This window comes from Phalacrocorax carbo, chromosome 1, assembly GCF_963921805.1.
Source record: "Phalacrocorax carbo chromosome 1, bPhaCar2.1, whole genome shotgun sequence".
Taxonomy (NCBI): Eukaryota; Metazoa; Chordata; class Aves; order Suliformes; family Phalacrocoracidae; genus Phalacrocorax; species Phalacrocorax carbo.
Window position 1 is genome coordinate 129,902,990 of NC_087513.1, and position 22,103 is coordinate 129,925,092.

Below are 22,103 nucleotides of genomic sequence, written 5' to 3' on the forward strand. Positions count from 1 at the left end.
CTACCCAATATATATGGTTTCTGCAAGGGGACATACTGTTACATTTCAGATATGGAGAATGTGCCAGAAACCCTACTCTTTGAGGTCTCCCAACACCCTGATTTTCAGTTTTACCACAATTTTGGGCGAGGAATATCTTCTTGTTTCCTAGTCAGCCAGGTTAAGATAAGAATCAAGCAAAATCTGTGTCTTTTCGCAAGATAGGAACAAAATACAAGACAGGAAACATAAGATGAAACAAAAGTACGGAAGAAGGAAAACAACAAACAAACAAAACCCCCATATGTTCATCCTATTAATGCTAACCCTACAGTTTCAGCTGGGTGTGAGCTGAAAATAGGGTGGTCATACCTGACCCCATATATCTCATATTGGGTCTGCCCCCACTTTCCAACCTCCTCCTTTTCAGTGGCTCTAAGAGCAGGCAGGGAGTCACTGAGTCATTGATCCAACAAAAATCAATTTAGTTTTCCTCTAGAGTTAGTTTTCAACTCAGATCACCAGGCTGATCAAACTCACCATGGGCCCACGCAATTGCTAAAACCCATCCACAGAAATCAGTAGTCAGGAATTGAGGCCCCACACCTCTTGTGATATCACAATTTTAAAATAAGCAGTCACAAAGAAGAAAATCTCTCTATTCACCTGACTTGCTGTACAATCAATCTGCACCTCATCAGTCTTCCTAAATATTTCTTAGTGAATACCCATTAAATACAACCTTTCTGTCCAGTGAAAAAAAAAAACCCACACCAAATAAAATAAAATAAAATAATAATTTTTTTTCCTCCAGACTAATTTCCTTCTCACCCAAAATATTCTGGCCATTCTTTTTAACTGAAATGTTTCATTTCCTCTCCTAGGAGATGCAGAAGTCTTTATCAGACCAGATGTCATCTCATACACTTGACTAACAATAATATTTCATTTCAATGAATGTTAAGATGTTCCATAATTTTTCTACTACTTGGTACTCAGTTTGCATTTTCAGATTGTAAGCAGCCTCTCCCTTGAAATGTCTATTCTAACTCGTTTTGGTTTTTAGCATGCAGAATAATGATCATAGGTTTTTCACTGGCTCACAATTGCATACATAATGATAAATTTAACAACAGTCACAAATGGTTTGACCCCAACACTTTCCATTTAGGTTCACTGCAACGGTTTAGCACTACTACTCATAAGATTTCAGTTTGCCATTTTTATATTTAAAAGCAATTAAGGAACTCTTTGCCTAGTCTTTCGCCATCAAGTTCCACGTCTTCCAAAAATGTTATACTGATGATGTATTCCTTGTTTAAATATAGACAGCATGCTTAGCGGAGTTGTTAGGAGGCTCCTTTCCCTCATCTAACAACCTCTTCTCCCATACTACAATGTGGAAAAAAACCCAGGTGTCTGACAATTGCCCCATTCGCATGACAATTCTTACAAACTATATAGCCAAGGCTTTAGCTGCAATTAAGAAAAAGTAGCTGATGATCAATTTCCCCAGATGAACAAGACTTTAAAAGAAAAAACTGCAAAAAAAAAAAAGATGCCTGGATTTCTTTACAGAAGACAATTACTATAGACGGCCATTAACTTGCTTACCTTCCCTTGCTTAGTCTTTTTAAAATGGGCTTATCTTTCTCCACTTCATCTTTCTCCTCCCTCATCCATTCTTCTCCCAGACTGCAGCAATAACATGCTTTTATTCTCTCCTTTTGACTGCCAGGACCTTAAACTAATTATTAATTGAGAATGTATCTAAAGGATCTGAATGAGAAAGTTGGAATTAACCTAATTGCCTCTTTCCTGCTTTTATTTTGCATACTGTAACACTACATCTACCTGTTAGTACTGCTGAAAACAGCAAATGTGTTCTTTTCCTTTCAAAGGCAAGTTTTCTAGCTGCTTGGGCAAAAATACGTAACAATGAAAAACAACATGGAAAAAACCAAATATCTGGAAAAGTCCTCAGCTTTGAGTGACAGCCATTAGCAACCAAGCTGCCTACAGACAAAAGTCTCTCAACAACTTTGCTGTCCTGTAGGAAAATCCTGCAGCAGAGGGCATCCCACGTTTGGGAAACCAGACAACTGACACTTCATCAAAAGACTTGTCCTTTAAAGAGGCTAGAAAGGCATGACCTTACACTGCCTGCTAGTGCAGAGCTGGCTGGTTGTACAACACCGACTCATCTTGTTTCCAGTTGTTAAATTACATTAAAGGACAGCTAAAAATATATTAAATATTTTCCTATTACTTTTCCATGCAAGCAACTGCTGTAGTTACAACAGCAGCAATGTCCAAGCAAATGCTTAGTAACACGGGGAGGTGGAGGGGGAGGTCCAGGAAACCTTCTAACACATTCCATATCAATAAGGTAACATTTGGATTGCAAATGTAGAAATTTTTTTTTTTAATTTGTTGTTAAGAACAGGAACTGATGAATTTCTAATGATCAAAACAGGACAACATTTACATTTTCCAAAGAGGTCAAACAGATCTGAGCTACAGTTTTAGCTCCCTCCCACCCCAAATTTTTGCCCTATTTTTCCTTCCAAAATACACCAAAACTCAACCAGTCTATCTGTGGTATACAATACACTAAATTCTGACAAATATCACACTGGTATGCCCTGTCTTCCCTGCTAGAGATTACCCACAAAGGAAAAAAAATAAACAAGGAAGATCCGTTTGAAAAACCTGACAGTCAAGGTTTAAAACACTTAATGACAAAAAGTCTTAATTGATTAATGATCTCAAGGTCTCTATCGCCATCTAGTGAGAACTCACTACCATTACTACACTACCCACATGAATTGTACCTCCTTCCTTGGAATGGCACAGGCTAACGTCCCTGACATGGCCAGAGCTGTTAGGCTTTGCAACACTTCTACTGCGTGTCTTAAGGTAAATAAAGGTCAATCACTAGCTCGTACCTCGCTACGGATGACTGAAGAGAACTGAGCTCTTACAGATTACACTCTGCCCTAGTGCTATGATCTGGCTTTATAAAATGGCCTTTCCACATCATATTTAATACTTCTGCCTTCAAAATTAAGCAAGCATGTCAAACACTAGCACAGTTACAAACAAGATTTTAATGGCAATGTGTAATTACAAGAATTTTTAGCCAATATAAGGAACCCCATGGCAGCTCCACTACTTTTAGTGCATTGGCATCACCAAACCACAGAGAAATTACAGTCCAGGAGAGGTAGTACAAAGCACTCAGCATCAGATGCACTCAGTCTTCCTACACCTTCAGTGAAAGGGTCTTCAGTCATACAATTAGAAAGCAGCAACTTACGAAAGTCATCAAAACTCATTCTGTCAGCTACGTTACAACCTAATGCTACGACGAGCTTCAAGAACTTCTTCAACTTGAAATATATATTTCCCACTTTCAATTATTCTGCCAACACTCACAATTGAACTGTAATTGTGTTAGTGCAAATACCAAATTCAGTTTTCATCCCACACAGTATTTTTCCTGCTTAGGTATCTACAAGCCTTCTTGCATTTACTCAGTCCCTTCCACAACAGTGAAAAGGTACCAATTACTGATCATCAGAAAAGGCCATTTAATTTTGGACCAGTAACATTTTTCCATAATAGTTATTTTTTAATTAATCTTTTCATGTAGAGAACCTAAATCTCCTGATACTTAACATTCACCTCTTCATACATTAGCATTTAGTGGTAAGGAAACCTATGAATAGAAAGACTTATATTAAATTTTAAAGTAGTATTTTCCCAAATTAAATGTTTCAACTTAAAAAAAACAACAACAACAACAAAAAAACCCACACCAGAAAATCAGGGTGTCGTCTTGTGTCCTCTTTTATGGCAAAAACTACTACTCAAGAAATAAGGAACTAATAAAGCTGTATCTGTTTATTGACTACCTATCTAAAAAATGCAAGTGTTCCGAACAGCACATATACAGTGTATTTCATCCCAAGCCATCATACTTACACAGAAGTACAAAATTACAGATCATCCTGAAAAACTCTCAAATTTTCAGAAGTGTGTTATCTCCACAGTATCCAGAGTAATGAATACTAATCTACCTCAAAGAATGGGGAAAAAAAGATAGTTTTAGCTCTACAGGAGGTGCCGTACTACATGGAAGAGACCTACCAAGACAGTAATGCCCCACTGAGCTCAGCACTAGTGCTGCCAGATGCAGACTGACTCCTGCAGACTTTCATTGACACCTCTCTGCTGTGCTCCCAGCAGCCCCATTTCACAGAGAAACTTTTAGACCCGCACGGGTACAACACACTTTCAGGCAACACTGTGCCACAGTATTAAGTTTTTCCCCAAACTTAGAGCAACTACAAAACTGGAGATTCAAATGTGTGCAAAGGCTTGGCAGAAGCAAGCCCAGGTCTAGCACACCAGAATTTAAGAGGTAAGAAATCCTTTCCAACCAAAAATCAACTATGTAATAGAAAGCATCTCAAAAGTGCTCCCTAGCACATGCTGTACCACCAGTTCAGGATTTTCCAGTTCCACCATCACTTTGCAACATAATGCAGGAACACCTGAATTTCATGCACCATTATCTCATAACTGAGAAGTATCTGCAAACAAAAAGTATTTCCCCACCCTTAACACAGACCAAAAGCTCAAGTATCCATACAATACCCAGTTTGTGACAGTTACTCCATATGACTAGTGGCGATCATAAAAAACCCAAAAAGTCAAATTAATGACTTGTAAAGTACTGCTAGAAAACAAAGCTATGACACTCAGCCACTTTCCATGCCAACCTTGTAGATAAATACATCAGAATTTTACAACAACAACAAAAGATATCAGTTCCTTAACGGAAACATTAACTTTTGAATTCACATGGATGCATAGCATATTTCCAGTTAACAAACCTGGAAATTATTTCCTAGTTAAACATAGGTGTAAGGTTAAACATAATGGTTACATAAATTGGGAGAACGGCAAGCGTGGCCTCTCTGGAAAACTGTTTAGATGGGAAGACTTTTAAAAACAAAGATGTGTACTCAGAGACAAAATGCCCCTATGCACATCAGTTGGGGTTTTACATGGACCTTCAGAGCACTGAGTAGCCCACAGCAAGGAGAGCCGTGCCCTCACATCACAGAGAGTACGTGCCTCTAAACAGAGATGTGAACTCATCCATCTCCCTGCTCAACTAAAAGGTCGACCAGCCATCCCGTCACATCTGCTCCTGGCACCTTTGCAGATTCCTGCTTGGTATTCTCTTCTACAAAGAACTAATATGAAGCATCATGAAAAAAAAAGTGCTTTGAAGACACTGTATAGCAGTGGCATGTTTTGCATCTTTAATGATTATTTTTCCCACTAGGACCAAACTGATGTGGTCTGCATTCAGCTGCCATCCTAATCAACAGCAAGAGTAGTTTTGCCTATAAAGTTAAGGGCAACTCTTAGAATCTGGCTTCTTGAGGCTAATGCAAAGCTTCCTTTCAAAGAACAAACAAACAGTTTCTGAAAATAAGGCCCTGGTTTATAATCCATTGTCACCATGTGATTAATTAGCCCTGTCACAGACTTTAGGGTTTCAGGAACTCAGATACGTTCTGGGCACAGGACAGCCTGGCCAAAGACAAGCTCACCCAAAGCTGAAGCATACCACCAAATCAAAGACTAACCCATCAAGCAGAACTGGAAATTCATGGAAGATGTGAAAGCAGCCTTGATATTATTTTTTTTTGTCACCATAATCTGGCCCATTGAAACTAAGCAGTTTAATTCAAAATAAGGCTCTAGCTAGATCTTCAGTTTGTCATACTTTTTGAGACATTTATCTGAGTCTTTTCTAGACACCAGTTTCATTTTTCTTCCAACTTCTGCAGTACAAGAAAGAAAAACTACTGTTCTGAAACCAAAAGCAGGTTCAAAAACAAGACCATTCTCCTATTCAATGAAAGAGTAGGTGGCTTAAATTCACGCTTTTTACATGTGTGTGTAACCTGTTTAATGACTTACCTCTCTCCCTTTATGCGTCACCAAAGCAGCCAAAGGCTTGGCGTAGAATCTGCTGTAGGAAAATCCCAGGCAGCCATACATACTGTTAGCGGTGAGTTTCAAAGCCTTCTGCCTGATATCATACTGAAAAGAAACATAACCAGCAAAAATGACACAACCACAGCCAACGGAGAACAGAACTTAATGTTCACAATTACATTCACAGCTTTTTATATAGTCTGCAGCAATGATGGGCTACAAGTAAAGTACATTACAATCACAGCTCACTACTAATCATCCCTATTCTGCAAGGCTGCTCAGGGCACTTAAGGGGTGTGGGAGGAAAATCAGAGGAGTTCTATAAAACACACCTGTAAATAAAGGTCAGGATTTAAATCTGGCTGTTTCATTAACTGCTTAACTTGGCGTCTTCTCTCCACCAGTTTCCTGATTTCTTTAGGCAAAATTCCCATTTCCAGAGATGGGTCCGGAAGCTCTGGAATTTCTTCCTCTTCTTCGACCTGCCAAACGATCACCACTGCTTATCATTTTTTTTGCTTGAAGAATAGATTTTAATGTGTTAAGTGAAAAGCTTCCAAAAAAACCCAAAAACTACACAGCTTGTATCTATTCCTGCAGAGCACCAGAAGCACGGTTTAGAACAAGCATGAGAGGTTTTTTTGTGGTATTTAACTATGTTACTTAGACCCTGTTGGGGAACAGGGACTAAGCCTGTGTCTGTCTGGGAGAAACCCAAGAGAGACATGCACCAGTAGCAGGAAGATATTTTTTTTTAATGTGTGTGTATATATATATTTTAGATATATATATATATAATGTGCTTGTGTATATATAAATCCAGATAAATAAAACACACACACTCTCACTCTTAGTTATATAGAGATACAAAAATATAAAGAAAAGCACACGCACACACAAGCTATTTTTCCTATGCTGAAAAAATCCATCCTTTTTTTATTACCACATAAGTGTTCAGAACTGCAAAATGGAGCACATGCTCTGTGAAACTGATGCTTTGATAAGGTAACTGACAAAAGAGAAATCGACAGTAACAACAGAATGAAAACTCCACCCCAAGCAACTCTTGATTATAGCAAAACAACCGAACAGAAAGCATACAATCTTCTTGTATAACCGAAGCATAACCAAAGAAATGGTTGCTCAGCAAAAATGGAAAGAAATTTCAAGCACAATGAAAGAAGTAGTATACAAGAAAGGGCAATAGAGACAGTATGAGGTCAGCAAGTTTAGTAAAGCAGCCTGGGAAGAACCATAACAAGAAATGACACTAAAATCTGATTAAATATCACACTGTGACAGAAATCAAATTGAGCTGCTTCAGTTTGAAGCACACTTAAGAAAGCAGGGTAAAACCACAGAGAGTTTGGAGGAACTTACTGACAGAGTTCCATATACCTTTTTCCTCATTTCTGCTATGGTACTGATATTTCCATTCTTATGGGACTAACTGTGTTCCATAACTACTTATGCACAACACGCTAATTCCAACCTGTGAGCTGATCCCAGTTAAAAATAAAAGCCTCAGTTTAACCTTTAGACCTGACCAGCTCACTGCTTCAGTTTACAGCACAGCTCCACCAACAACTGTGCCAGCACAGCTGAGGAAATGAGAATAAGCAGCCACAGATAAGCCATGGCCAACACAGCTGCTGAGAAAACAGTACATAGAACTGCACCTTCAGGAGATTTTTCAGTTGTGTTTAATACAGTTTAATGCTGCATTAAACGGCATGTATTTCCATGAAGCTGGTCCCACAGCTGACATAGTCACAGTATCGCTCCCTGATACACACCCACAAGATGCACACATAGTTTTCCTGATGTCTAATAAGGCTTGAGCTCAGATTGCATTCTTTCCCCCAGACAGAAGCATGAGACTTCTGTCTCCCTCATTCAGGTATGTTTGCAAGAATTCTGTGGCAACTTAGCTTAGGAAGCCCCTATCAAGTTAGGATGATGTTGGTTAAGTTGCTCAGAAATTGCTAGGAGGACCTGGGGCTGAAAAGGGCCAACAGAGCCTCACTAAAAATCTTGCTTCATGAGGATACCAAGACTTTATTTAGATGGGAGGAAACATACCAAGATTCTATAAGGTATTACTGAAAGGAAGATGACAGACATATAATATCCAAAAAGTCCCAAAACAAAACTTACTATGATGCATCTTTAAACAAGAATAATTTTTTTAAGGGGGGGGGGGGGGAACCTCAAACATTAAACAGTGAAAGAGAATAGTTTCTTAAAAAGCTGATTCACAGAAAACACACTGAAGTTAAGGCAGTGTAACTGAAGTCACAAGTTAAAGCAAACAAACCTCTGCCCTTTTCTGTGCTTCTGATGACAGTCGCTGCACTGTGGTAAAGCAGATGTTAAACTCCTGGATAATCGATGGGTACAAGCTGTTGAAGTCGAGAAGCAAAATAAACTTGTCATAAAAACCTAAAACAGAGTTTAAAACAAAAGTCATAATTACTCAGTCTCCCTAAGGACTTCATCCAACTCCAAAATCAATATTTAAGTGACAGTAATACATTGTACCACACTTCCCTTAAAATAGCTGTTGAGATGCACCACTACCCATTACAGAAGGCTGTCAGAAGTGGAACGATCCAACCCCATTAACTCACCAGAGTTGAACAGATAGCTTCTGTGTTACTATAGGACACTTGTACAGTTTTCCCCACATAGAGGAGAAACTGAAAGAAAACTTACGTGTCCATTAGAGAACTATACACAGATATACAGTCCTGATTCTCCACAATACCATAACCTTCTCACAAAAAGACAAGAAAAAAAGGTCCCATGAAGAAGTAATTCCACAATGAACGTTGGGAATTTTCTTGTATGCCACACCATCCGCCCGCCCCCTCCGCTGTCCCAAACCACCACACCAAACCCGTACAAGATACACAGATGGTGCTCACTGTAATCTATCTACATTAATACAACCTACCTGTCTCTAACTTCATAGAGGAAAGAAAATTGCCACATCTTACCGACTTTGGGATCCAAGACTAAGCCCCCAGCATATGCTGCTTTCTTTTTCCCTAGCTTTGATTTATTCTGATCTTCAAAATCTTCATCTTCATCCACCTACATTTGGCATTTAAAAAAGTCATTATCTAGTCTCTAAGAGTTCTATACTGTTGGAGGAGTTATTTTTGGCAAATCACATATGAAATTGGGAGCCAGTGCATAGAGTTCCTTTTAAAATACATGCAAAACATGGTGTTTTCATCATGATCCTTATTAAAACTCTCTACATGTCAAAATAGCATTCAAACCAACTCCTATAGGAACAAACTGCTAACACGAGATTACAAAGACCTTAAGGAATTGTCATCACTCAACATAGCACTAGTATGCATTTTCTGGATGGCTGCAAAAGTCAACAGCAGGAAAAAAAAAAATCAACTCATGACCCAGAAGTAATATTATTGCCCAACTAAAATGCAGTTTTTGAAAGTACGATGAATGGGCTTTACTGAAACAAATAAAAACTTTATTACTGACCTAAAGAGTTTTTTGCTATTTGTTTTGTTGTAGTAAGAATTTTTCTCCAGTTGTCCAATGCTATTCTGCATCATTTAAAATTCCAGCACTGCTCTGATGCAACAATAAAATCGACAGAACTTACTGCTTTGGAATCTGCTGTTGACCTTATTTAAAAGTAAAACTAAAAATCAAAACATAGTGAAATACAAATACATTCTCAAATTTTAATTTAACTAACAAACATGTAAATGTTTCGATAACTACATTTACACTGGTATTATGGAAAGGAATTCTTTTTAATACCCTTGGATATTTTAACCACATTCTCAAATGACCCACCTTACAAATTATACCTGAAGTACTGTTCATCAGCAAAATAATTGTAGAGCAAATGTGCATCTATTAAGCAACAAAGGCTATCTTCTTTATTATTTCCCTAGACAGTCAAGTACTTAGCTTATTTCAGTTTTAAACTAGAAGAGCAACTGAGTTTCCATAGATCTGTGATACACCAGAAAAGGTGTTACATTGTCCCTTTAAATCATACATTTCTCCATTATCAACTAAGCAAACAAACAAAAAAGATTAAGCATAAGCTGTAACATTAAGTTATTTCTAAAACTGGCTATGTTTGGGTTTTCCATACTCTCACAGAACAGTAATACACAGAAGAATGTTTTATTTTTAATAAAAATTCTGGGGAAGAGAAAAACTGGACCCACCAGCTTCTGTGGAGGCTTTTTAAAAACTTGTTTGTCCGGCACTATGTAGTCTTTTTCATGAAATGCATGAAGCAGCAAGAACTCATTACGTTCAGATCGTCCACCCATCATTGTCCTCGACTATAGGGAGGGGCAAAAAAATAATTCAAAGCAAAGCACAGAAAACACTAATGTACAAAAATAGGCTAAGCAATGTCTTTCAACTATTTGTAAGTTCACCTAACATTACCATTATTCTGTATCATCACCATGCACAAAACTCAAATGTGATATATTTTTATGGAAGTTTTACATTATTACTTGAATAGATTATTAAACTCTCATACTCGTCGCAGCAAAAAAATTTACAGCGTCCTATATTCTCAATTAGCATTTACACATTAAAACTAGCAAATCAATCACAGAAAAAACAGAACTGTTTTTGTGGGACAATGCGGGGGAGAAGTAATGAAAATATACCATGACATTCCCAGAGATGTTTGTTATCTGAAGGGCCAGTGGCAGAACATTCAGCTCACACATGATCTGGAGAATGAACTTGGCATCTGTCCAGGTGTTTTCCAGCATGAACATTAAGTGAGGAGAATCACTAGGAAAAGAAGGGGGATGGCCTAGTAAAGTAAAATCAGTCTCCTTTGTACTCTGCAGCAGTTCAGACCTCTATGCTGTAGGGAACACATGGTATCTATAGCACACCAGTGTTGAATTATATAGCAAGCTCTTTTAAATGAAAAAAAAAAAAAAGAAAAATAAAAAAAAACCTAAAACTCAAGCTTGTATATCTATTAATGTACCTAAAACAATGCTCTCACAAATCAGTTTTCTTTGTACATAATAAGCCACCGCCCACCAGTAGCTTGAAACAATATAAAACACTGTTAAGACAGTGTTTTATTTTTCAAATACCAGTCTGCTAAGTCAGCATCTCCATGACAAATCAAATAGTAAATGTGGAATTGTATAGCAGGAAACTAGCTCCTCTACTTTCCAGTGAAAGATTAAAAACACAAATCAGCAGCCTACCTGTACATATTTCGAATTTCCTCTGGTAGAATTGTCATCTTCTCTGTTTTCAAAATCTGACGGACCAGTTCAGACAAATGGTAACTTTTGCAACGAATTAATTCTTTAGCAGAAATTTCTACATCACAGATCATTCGACCGCAGGCAGCATTCCTTTCGGCAAACCCTCCTCGACCCTTAACCATATCACAGAAGGACAGAAAGACCCAAACAAAATCAAACATACAAACGTTATCAAAGAACGTCTATCCAAAATATAGGCTTACAGGACTCAGTCAAGTCAGTTGCTCACTAAATACTCTAATGTTCTAAATACCACTAATACTCAAGCTTTATAGTTATGCCCTAAAGGAATCCACAGTGTCTTTCAGTATACGTGGATATTAACAAGTAGATACTTAAACTTTCATTACTAGTTAGATCTTAATTCTTCAACTGTCATGCTTTTTATTTTTTTTTTAAATAATTAGAATAGTCCCAAGAAAAACATGGGTGTGGATTTTGTTTTTCTTGCAAGGATATTTTTTGTACTAACAGCAGGACAAAAGAAGTCACAGAATAAACTACACACAAATAGTCATCTCAGCCTCTTGGAAGGACAGGAACAGGCAAAAAACATGGCCACATTCAGCACTTCAGTACCCCAAGCCTCACACATAGTCCTCTGAACAAACAGGTACTAAGAACTACTGAACACCTAACTTAGCAGCTCTCTATGGGATGATTCACCAACCAATCCAAATTACATTTTCTCATTTTACAGTTATAGGAGACAAAGACTGTTAGAGTAAAGATTATTGCAATTAGTATGTCATTACCATCATCTAGTTGAGATATGTAAACTAAATGAGCCTAACTTGAAAATCAGTTTAGCTTATTACTGTAATAAAAGTCATATAAACACTTATCATTTCTGATCTGGGACACATGAAACCCAGCATGACCAACATTCAAAATACATCAGTGTCACATTTACAATTCCTCAGCAAAATTAATTCATTTTTAATCACATGCAACATAAAGGGGCTTAAAAGACTTGAGCAATCTTATTACCCCAAGCTTTGGCATATTGGACCTCCTCAGTCGACCTATCTTGGACCAGTGAGGGACTTTGGACACATTAATTCTTTGAAGCAGCACTTCCAGATCAAATCCATAAATATTATGACCCTTGCAGCAGAAAAAATAACAAAAAAAGGTTACAACAAATGCAAATTGAAAGACTTACTTTCACACACTCAGTATTCCTTTGCCCTTTGTGGTTTTTTCCAACTAATTGATGGCATTATCTCTCTCATAGAAAGCACTGTCTAACAGAATGTTCATCAACAGTACTCATTAGTCTTAACACTAACAATTCTGTTCAGCAGAATACCAAAATGAGCTCTGTAACTGGCTCGTAGCACACACGATTCAGCTTTATGCTTTGATACCACAGATTAGGATTTAAAGCTTTCTAGAAAAAACCACCACTTTTTTTTTTTTATACAGCATATAAACTTAGCTATGAGTAATTCCTATTCTATCCACCCATGAAAGTCTCCATATTGGCAGCAAAATAATTTCATTTTTTTCCTTTGATACTACGACAGGCATATCTGTTAAATCTGGACAGAAAGACCTTGTAACCAATATTTACAAAGTTTAAACAACGCTAAGGACATTGATGACACTGGTCTGTAACCTCAGCTGAAAGCTAAATGCTACCCTGATGAACATGAGTCTACATGGACCAGTCAGTCACCAGGAACTGCAGGTTCACCATATCAGATACATCTGTGTAGTGCAATACTGTGCTGTAGAAGCTGCTCCTTAAAATCAGCAGCAGCATTACAGCTATGGTAGGGGGGTCCTTCCTATATTGATATCGCTCATTTTTGTTTTTCAACAGCACTAATTAAACCAAGTGCAAATTAAATTTCACTAACATGGCTCTGCTGTTTTCAGGATCAGAGCTCTCACACCCCTACTACTGGCATCTTCAATCTAAAACCATCAGCTGCAGTGTTTCCCCTGATTCCTTCCCATAACCACCCAGAAGCTCAGCTCGTAGGGCGAATACCAGATACCAGCTGCAGTGAGCTGAAAACATCAGGAATCTGCTCATTTCATCCTATTCCCACCACTTATTTGTATTTACCTACAGAAGAATAACAAGTTGTAATATAACCAACCTCGGATTTATAAGCAACTTCAACTTGTCTTAAAAATCTTATTAAATGGAAGTCAGGACTGTACATCAATTAAACATAACAAAAAAGAAAATTAGTAATTATAATAAATCCACAGCTGCCACTACAGTAGAAAAATGTAAGAATGCTTTTTATTAAGACTTTGCTCAGATCCCATGGATTTGTATAGGTTATCATTTTGATTTGCAGCATAAACACAATCTAAACGGTGACACAAATTATATGAGCACCTGAATTGAAACAGACTCTTAATTATACCAAGAGCTCCCATTTTACTAGAAAATCACAAGGGTTTTTGTTGGGTTTTGTCTTTCTGAGTAAAATAAAAAAATACTTGTTACAGGTACTATGGAAATACTGCCTATTTTAGATATTATGGGAAATAATAGGATGTATGAAGTGCTGTCAGGGAAAATTCTGTATCATCTTAGTATCAAAGTACACCTGCTGTCTTATAAGTAAATTCAATTCATAAGGCAGTCTAAGATTAACATTTAAAAAAACCTATAAGGGGACAAAGGAAAAGGAACAAAGCTGACCAACTGACAATATGCTTTAATTTAACTCTCAAGTTCTCAGAACTACTCACCACAACAACATCTGGGTCAATTTTGTGAATCTTCGCAAGCAAAAATCCCAGCAGTGTTCTCTCTGTTGCAGCAATTTCTATTTTAGCATTCTAAAAGGAGCAAGAGAGCACCTGATTTCAATGACCCAATAAGTTTAAAATGGAAACATCTCCTCTCCCCTACTAGTTACAAGACAATAATAAAGCACCATAGAGTTCTCCCTTTCCTTCTATAATTCAAGGCTTTTTGTTTTCACTCCCATAGACATAGAAAGCTTTTCTCCGGGGCTTTTTTCCATTTTGCTTTTGTATGCAGGTGTCTAGTGATATTTTAAGAGCCTCCTAAGAATCAAGCACACCAGGAAAATGCTCCATGTGCATCCTTCACTCACAGGCTTAAGATCACACAGAAACAGAGGAAAAACAAAAATAGGTTACTTTATTTTTCTGTCAGCTCTCCCAGTGCCCTTTAGAAAGGATGTCTTCTAAATTTTGACAGTCTTTACTCTCCAAGGAAAGAAGAAAGATATATCCCAGTTTACTACAAGTACACAGTCAGGTATAATGAAAACGGATCACAATTTTAACCTCTTTGCAAAACCTTTCCAACTCTTTTGTCTTAACACTCCACCTATATTATGAGCACAGCTAGCGGCAGTACTGAATCACATAATGCACACACCTCTGTTTTTACAAGCAACACAAAAATACCTGGATTTAGGTTTGCAGAGTGGAAAACTGATGAAATAATCATGCCATTCCTTTGAATATTTCTCTTACACAACCTACCCAATGCAACATAAAAGTTCCTATTTTGAAAGGTACTGCAATCAGAAGGCTAACAAAATGAAATTACCTTCTTTTTAATTGCTTCTTTGAAGTCATAAGGAAAAATGCAATCATGCGGTTTGGAAACAACTGCAAAAGAAATTATATTTGTTCTTACATACACATTCTTAATTGTACCCTCCCCATAAGCATCCATCCACAACAACGTGAGCTAAGGAAAACTGACCTCTAATTCTATGTGAATTCTTATGTGAATACTTGAGTAACTAGTGAAGTATTAAACAATTTTAAATCAGTCATATTTGAGGTTATCATTGGATATTAAAACTACGGTCCGCAGCTTCCGAAGAACTTCCTCCCACAAGCATTCAACACCCTCCATCACTTCCGACTAGGCTCTGAATCTCAAGGTTTAGCTGATCTTACTGTGACAACACTGCTGTGAGAGGTTCTGTCCCTAAGAAAACTTGTTTATAAATAAACATGACAGGCTTTTTTTTTTTAAATTCTGTTCAAAAGAACTGAAAAATAACTAAGTGACAGTAAATAAATCGGCTAAATTAATGGGTGGAAAAAGTAATCCAAGAGAACACTTGATGAAGTAAAAGTAATACAAATTATAAGGAAACTATATAGAGCAGGGTTACTTCACACAACCTCAAACTAAGATTTTTTCAATAAAGTCTTCAAGAAAAAGTCAGTGAGCAGAAGTTAAAAATAGGGAGAGAAGCCATTATTGTTGGAATAACATAATAAAGTTAAAAAAAAAATCCAACCAGAAAACCACCCCCACCCAAACAAAAAAAAAATCCAACCCAAAAAAAACCAACAAAAGAAAAAATCCAAAGGAATTATTTTTCTACTCATAAACTGTTCCAAGTACATACCACAGAAGTGGGTCTGAAAAGGTGGCTGAGGTGGAGCCTTATCCAAAGGAAATTTCTGATGAATCAGAGCTGCGACAGCCACAACCTATACCAAGGTGACACAGAAAAAACAACTTCCTAACCATGACTACTGTCAATACCTATTTCTTCCCTCCTTTTTTTTTTTAAGTTTCCTCATCTCTTTTCTCTTGTTTCTATAAAAATCTGTTTAAAATTATTTCTAACCATAAATACTTAAACGAAGAAAAGTTATCAATTGATCTCAAGTAAAATAAAGCAGAACTTACTCCTAAACGATTATCTTAGAAATTTAACAGGAAATATAATTTGTTTTGGAAAACCCTGCTTTTATAAAATCTTTTTCGGAATCTGAACAGGCCCCACAATTAAAAGGATTCCCTGTGAAGCGCAGGGCAGATGTGAGCAGGCCAGGACATGAAGAAGCCTTGCCTCTGGAATGGCTCCCCTGAGCAAGCAGTCAAGGCTGCCAAGAAGCCAAGAAGTTTTGGCATTTAGAAGCTGTTAGCTTTACTGACGCTTCTGCTTGCTTTGCTGGCAGGATGTCCCAGCTCCCGAGACACCAGTCAGGAAAACCCAACAGTAGACAAATCAGACAGGCTTCAGAAACATCTTGGCAAACAGAGTCCTCTTGGTACCTGGTATATGTCTCCCTAAGGTTGGCTAGGAACCAGGGATTTTCCTTACATCCCCCACCCCAAATTTTTAACTTCACCAAGAGGGCTAGTTCTGCTTGAAAAACTAGTCAGCCTAATTTTTCTTCCATTCAGTTGGACAGAAACAACTATCCTATCCTATTAGTGAATACTAAATTTCTTCCTAAACTAGAGAGGCATGATATAAAACAGGCAACATGCCTAATTACGTGTTGCTGCCTGCAGTCCATAACCAAGAGTGACCACCTACATCTCTCTTCCTTTCTGAGAAAAGGAAACATCTTGCAGCAGAATAGTAGGGGCTATAAGATTTAGACTAAATTCTCATTCTATTTCAGAATGAGTTTTATCAGGGGAAGAACCCAGTCATTTTACCTAAAACCTATGATTAGCTCTACCAAAAAAAAAAAAAAAAATCCATTAACAGCTGTTCTGGGACAGCTTCATTTATAACTATTATATACAACAGACAAAATAGAAGGCTTGAAAAAAATACATAGGATCTGCTGTCACTGTAAATATTTCCACCAAACAGATGCCCGAACCCACAGTTCTCATGCTGGCAAGACCCCAATAAAAGTTTCTTTGGAAGGCTCACAACACAGAGTTTATTCAACAGCAAATATATTTAGACATGTTTTTCAGGTGAAGTTCTTTCAAGCCTTAGAAATTTTTTATTATATGTCAAAGAATGAAACCAAACAAACCAAAATGAGAGCAGATTACTTACCTCATTCTGGTGAGTCTTTGGGTCCTGAGTGGTCTTCATACTGAGGGACATGACCACAAGAGGAGGAGGAGGAGAAAGATCTTTAACCACATTCACCAAGCCAGGCTTCATGGCCAGAGCCTCCACCTTACACCAGCTGACTGACTGATTTGAAGGCTCTGAGGAAACAGCACAAACCACCTTCATTCTTCTGGGAACCACAGGTAAAACGTCTCTAATGACTCTGTTGCACAGAGCACGTCCTTTTATCATTTTGCCCTTGTGGGACAGCAGTCCAAGATCCAGACAATTCCTGCCCAGTTCTTGGTAACTCCCTAGGCCCCGACTCCCCAGTCAGAAGCTTAGTGACACCAGGGGCTCTTTAACACCAAAGAAGAGAAGGAAGGTTTGTATTGAGGCCAGGAAGATGTGTAATGCAAAAAAACACTTCAGGCAGCTTTATACAGAGTCATAGTAGAGAAAGGTATAAACCAAGTGAGTGTAACTCCACCTAAATTAATATACTACTTCTTAGCATCTAATCTTGTAGTCAGGCCAAAGGGAGAAGGCTTCCTAAAAATAGAATTAAATCAAGTGAAACTTTCATTTACACAGAAACTTCTTTGGCTGCATTTTCTGTAGCATTTGAGTGCTAATTGAAAGAATTTTATCAAATGAGAACAAGAATATATGACTGCACTGGATAATTTATTTAGATATAGTCCTTCACAAACATGATTATGGAAATAAGAAGACGGGGGATGACATAAAAAGAGTTCATCCTACCCTGGTAGCATAAGCTATCCTAAAATGTAAAAGGAGGCCACAGAAAGCTATTTAGGCATAGAGCGTACAAGAGCTCAAAAACTGGGGGGGAGGGGAAGACATGTTCACCACCCATTATCATTTGAACATTTTGCTCTGTAATTCTTCATTTGCTTTTAAAAAAGTGATCATTTACAAAAGATGCTGCTGAGGTAACTCACTACATGCAGTTAGAGGAAGCAGATGTTTCATTTCTGAGGGACTAACCTTTTGAAGACAACTGTTGGTCGACCTGGTTATCTTACTCCCTGCAAAATCATTTGACCCCTCTGCACAAATATACCTTCTCTATTTTTCCTTGCTCTAAATGCAGGTGACTGAACTATTTTCATTTATAAAACACTGATGATCTCTCCAAAGGAAGACACGTGATCAATTCCTTAAAACCTTTTTTCTTTGATCTCCAATATCTTAACAACCAGTGTTTCAACTAGCACTCTATAGAGCAGTGGTGTCCAAAGTGGGGTGCATGAACCCCAGGGGGTATATAAGACAAGCCACTGGGGTGGGGGAAGAAAATATTTTTGTACCATTAATAAATACTTTAAAAGTGTTTATTATTTCATATACCTAATCCTTTTAATTTCTATTTTTGTGTTTATTTTATAATGTACATAAATATATTAGTACAGTAGTATATTAATATAATTTATAAATAAATATCTATGTATTGGGGGGATACATGCCCAATTTTTTACTGACGGGGTGCACGGTCTAACAAGTTTGGAGACTGCTGCTCTAGAAAAGCTCTGGTGCTATCTAGCACCGATACTAAAACTGCAAAGACAGGTTCATCATAAATAGTGATAACAGTTTTTGGAGAAGTGGTAGGTCTCTGATCAAATGGTTGGAGACTCACTTATTCTAAACCTTCCAGGTACGCTTCTTACCCCTGAGACCCTCTACGCGAAGTGTGGAAGAGAACCTACACGAGAAAACAAGAGCCTGTGGTAAACTAGACGCACACACTCAAAAATCAGCTTTGGGGCACAAAATCCAGTGCAATGACTACAGAAATTTGCATAGATATATCTAGCCAGCTTAACAAACAGTTTTCAACAGAGTAGGCATGCCACAGTTTTGAAATGAGCAATTTTGCTATCAAGATACGGACTCTCGCTGGAATCTGAAGGCTGTAATGGAGATAAGGGAATGGGAAAAAAAGAGCTTTCTTCATTTACCATTTAACTCTGAGCTGGAATCAGTATCTGAGCACAGACAAGATAGTGTAAGGGGAGATAATGCACATCAGCATTAAGAAAAACTGAATACTGCCTGAACTGTTAGTTATCATTGCAGTAACATTTGTCATACTGGAAACAAGGAACGAAACAGCTCTGGAGTCTTTTCAGGTGAAGAAAGAAGATGCCAAAACATAGGCAAGGTCAATTCTTGGGTGAAAAGCACAGATGAAAAGCCACTCTTAGGCCTTTAAAATCAGTGCCAGGAAGTATACTGATGCTTGCCAATGTCTGGTGACAAACCCATCAGAACTAATCCATCTTCTGTCAGTCACTGATTTGTCTTGTCTATTCCAGTTCAAAATCCTTACTTGTATCAGCTTTGTCAGTGACTAAGCAAGGTTCTGAAGAGGAGAATCCTCCCAGTGGCAGCATTCAATACTATCAATTCTATATGCGAAGCGCCCCATGGAGATGCACTAATAGATGTAGTTTTTGTCCAGTATGATCAACTTCCCTACATTCCTGCGAACACGCAGCACACACTGAATAAAGGGCTCTAACCAAGCCAAAATACGGCAGCATAACCACCTGCAAGCAGTGCACACTTGAGTGCATGAGGCAGAAAGGATTTCAAACTAAAAAAGCTCCACACCACGAACTTTTCTGAGTGCCAGAAGAAAACCCACACAAACAAAAAAAACATCTAGCAGTGCTTTGCTCTTAAAAAGATACATTTACATTAAAAACAGGAACCTTAAGTTGTCAAGAGAAGAAAGAGGAATGAATTTCAAGGAAACTAGCTCAGCCTATGTGGCTTTAGGGTAGGCACCAAAGAGTAGGTGCTAGGCACTACATAGCTCCCTCTCACTGCCATTCAAAGTTATAATCTCATCTGTACAGTGTTCAGCTTTATATGGGCAGAGCTCTCACTCAAAAAGGAAGAGTAAGTTAAAATTTGTACTAGATAATGAACATTACACAGATAAATTGCAAGGTTAATTTACAAAATTATAATTTATCCATATAATTTAAATTTCCCCTCCTCCCCCCATCTATATTTATGTGTGTTTCCAGCAACCAAGTATTTCACATGCAAACCACCATACGTGGATTTTTTATTTCCAGCCAGCATGGTCCTTTGATCTTCCTACTCATCAAGAGAAGTTCCAGGCTAGAGGTGTTAGTTCCAAATACATGTGAAAATGTTTGTCCTTTCAGATCTTGAGGAAGCCGAGGACATTCAGCCTAACAAGTAACAGAAAGCAGTGAGTCATTTCACCCCACAGAAGTCTTCAAGGCTGACACGCTATATTCAGACAGCACCTTAACAAAACTACACAATACCTGAAATCACTGTAATTTCCCACAAGCGAAGCCTTAACCCATAATACCTTACAGTAATTGAAGAAATTACACTATTGACTCAACTTAAATAGGTGCATAACAAAATCAGGACAGTAATGTAAAAATGCACTGAAGCAAAAGTTCTTCATCCATACTGGATGTAAGAGAGAAATATTATCATCAGCCAAGCCTACAACAATGTTCAATAACCACTTTAACATAGAAACTGTTCGTGTTGTAAACTTAATTAGATAGCTACAGGTTTAATCTTGTCTGTCATTTAAAGATTGGGTAAAATGTTTCTGCACAACTAAAGAAAAATTTGAGATAGGTAGCAAATCTCTATGGGATGCTGCTTTTCCACCTAGAACTAGTATGTAAGAAACGGTTTAAAAAGGCTATTTCAGCAGCTGACCAAATAGCTTCAAGACTGCTGAATCTCTTATATTTGAAACCAAATCAAGTATTTTCGCTAATGAAGAACAGCTACTGATGTTCTCATGAGAATTTTTGTTTTCATCTTTGCTGCTCAATTTTACAGCTCTTCAACAGAAGTCATTCTCACCCTGCTGCTATTTGCAAGAGCCATATAAGCAGAGATATCAGCTATATTCTGGACACAGATTCAACAGAACATTTAAGGGTACTAAGTAATTTAAAACATCTTAGGTACTTCGGGTCCTGATTGAATACAGCTAACGGGTTGTTTGACTGATTAGTTGATTCAGTGGCAAGGTGATAAAAAAATAAAGCAGGATAACTGGAATGCAGATTGTTGTAAATCAATAAGCAAATTATAGCTGGGGGAGAAGGTGGGAGGAATGCAGTAGTTGTAGGAAGTTCTTCTTCCCCTCATGCGTTATTTACACAAATAGAGCTAATATGCTAACAAATCAACATGTTATAGGTTACCTAGTAATAAACTGGTTTTGTTAAGGACTAACCAACATACAAATGATGACCAAAAAAAGCCATAAGCTTAGGTATTAACCTCTTTCCTTTTTTTTTTTTTTTTTTTTCCCATTACAAGACAATGAGCAACTAGCTACTGAAACATAGGTACAGCCACTAGCCACTAAAGATCAAATCCTGCAAAGTTGTTTTTTGGTTTGGTTTTTTTTTTAAGTAAAATCAAATCTCTTTATTAGGTAAGAAAGCAGGTTATGGTCTTCCATCAGATAAATTATACTCACCGAATACTTAACTTCTAAGTATTCAGATTTTGCTGGAACATCCGGGATCTCAAAAGCATAATATTTTTCCACTTTCTGTATAAAACAAATAGATTATTTTTTCAGTATCTCCCAATTGAATATTCATTCTGTCCAGTAAGAAAGCTAAATAAATAAAGGCCAGCCAAAACATACATCTCAAATATCATGGGCTTAATCATATATTACCAATTCTGCAAGCGAATATAAACATCTAAAGATAGCAAGAACATTTTAATACCTGTATTTAATCTCTTTAAGTTTCTTAGCATAAAAAGTTTCTACAGAATTGACTTACAAGTATCTTAACCTTTACAAAACAAAACACATACAAAGCCTAGTAGCTAAGGCAACTCAGAAATGGTCTGTAAATTCACAGGCTTCGGACACACTCATGAAAATTGGTGGTTGCAGACCACCACAAAAATCACATAATGGCTGAGAAGGAAAGGCATGTCCAGAGGTTATCTGGTCCAA

General features: G+C 37.5%; 1 protein-coding gene and 1 non-coding gene across 3 annotated transcripts in view; both read right to left on the bottom strand.

The window, feature by feature from the left end:
• The window catches only part of POLA1 (DNA polymerase alpha 1, catalytic subunit), a 205,541-nt gene that overhangs the window by 162,537 nt on the left and 20,901 nt on the right, over positions 1 to 22,103 (bottom strand). For both annotated transcript variants that reach the window (XM_064473896.1, XM_064473904.1), the window contains exons 13-26: positions 21,609 to 21,683; positions 20,178 to 20,316; positions 17,084 to 17,241; positions 15,680 to 15,764; positions 14,860 to 14,921; positions 14,025 to 14,114; positions 12,297 to 12,413; positions 11,244 to 11,419; positions 10,680 to 10,809; positions 10,221 to 10,340; positions 9,000 to 9,096; positions 8,318 to 8,442; positions 6,333 to 6,482; positions 5,983 to 6,105 (exon numbers count right to left, since the gene is read on the bottom strand). In XM_064473896.1, coding sequence (XP_064329966.1) covers positions 5,983 to 6,105; positions 6,333 to 6,482; positions 8,318 to 8,442; positions 9,000 to 9,096; positions 10,221 to 10,340; positions 10,680 to 10,809; positions 11,244 to 11,419; positions 12,297 to 12,413; positions 14,025 to 14,114; positions 14,860 to 14,921; positions 15,680 to 15,764; positions 17,084 to 17,241; positions 20,178 to 20,316; positions 21,609 to 21,683 — 1,647 coding nt within the window. The remainder of the gene's footprint in view (positions 1 to 5,982; positions 6,106 to 6,332; positions 6,483 to 8,317; positions 8,443 to 8,999; positions 9,097 to 10,220; positions 10,341 to 10,679; positions 10,810 to 11,243; positions 11,420 to 12,296; positions 12,414 to 14,024; positions 14,115 to 14,859; positions 14,922 to 15,679; positions 15,765 to 17,083; positions 17,242 to 20,177; positions 20,317 to 21,608; positions 21,684 to 22,103) is intronic.
• LOC135311671 (small Cajal body-specific RNA 24) lies at positions 8,592 to 8,722 on the bottom strand. Its single transcript, XR_010371284.1, has one exon. It is a non-coding gene; the product is annotated as a small Cajal body-specific RNA 24 (non-coding RNA).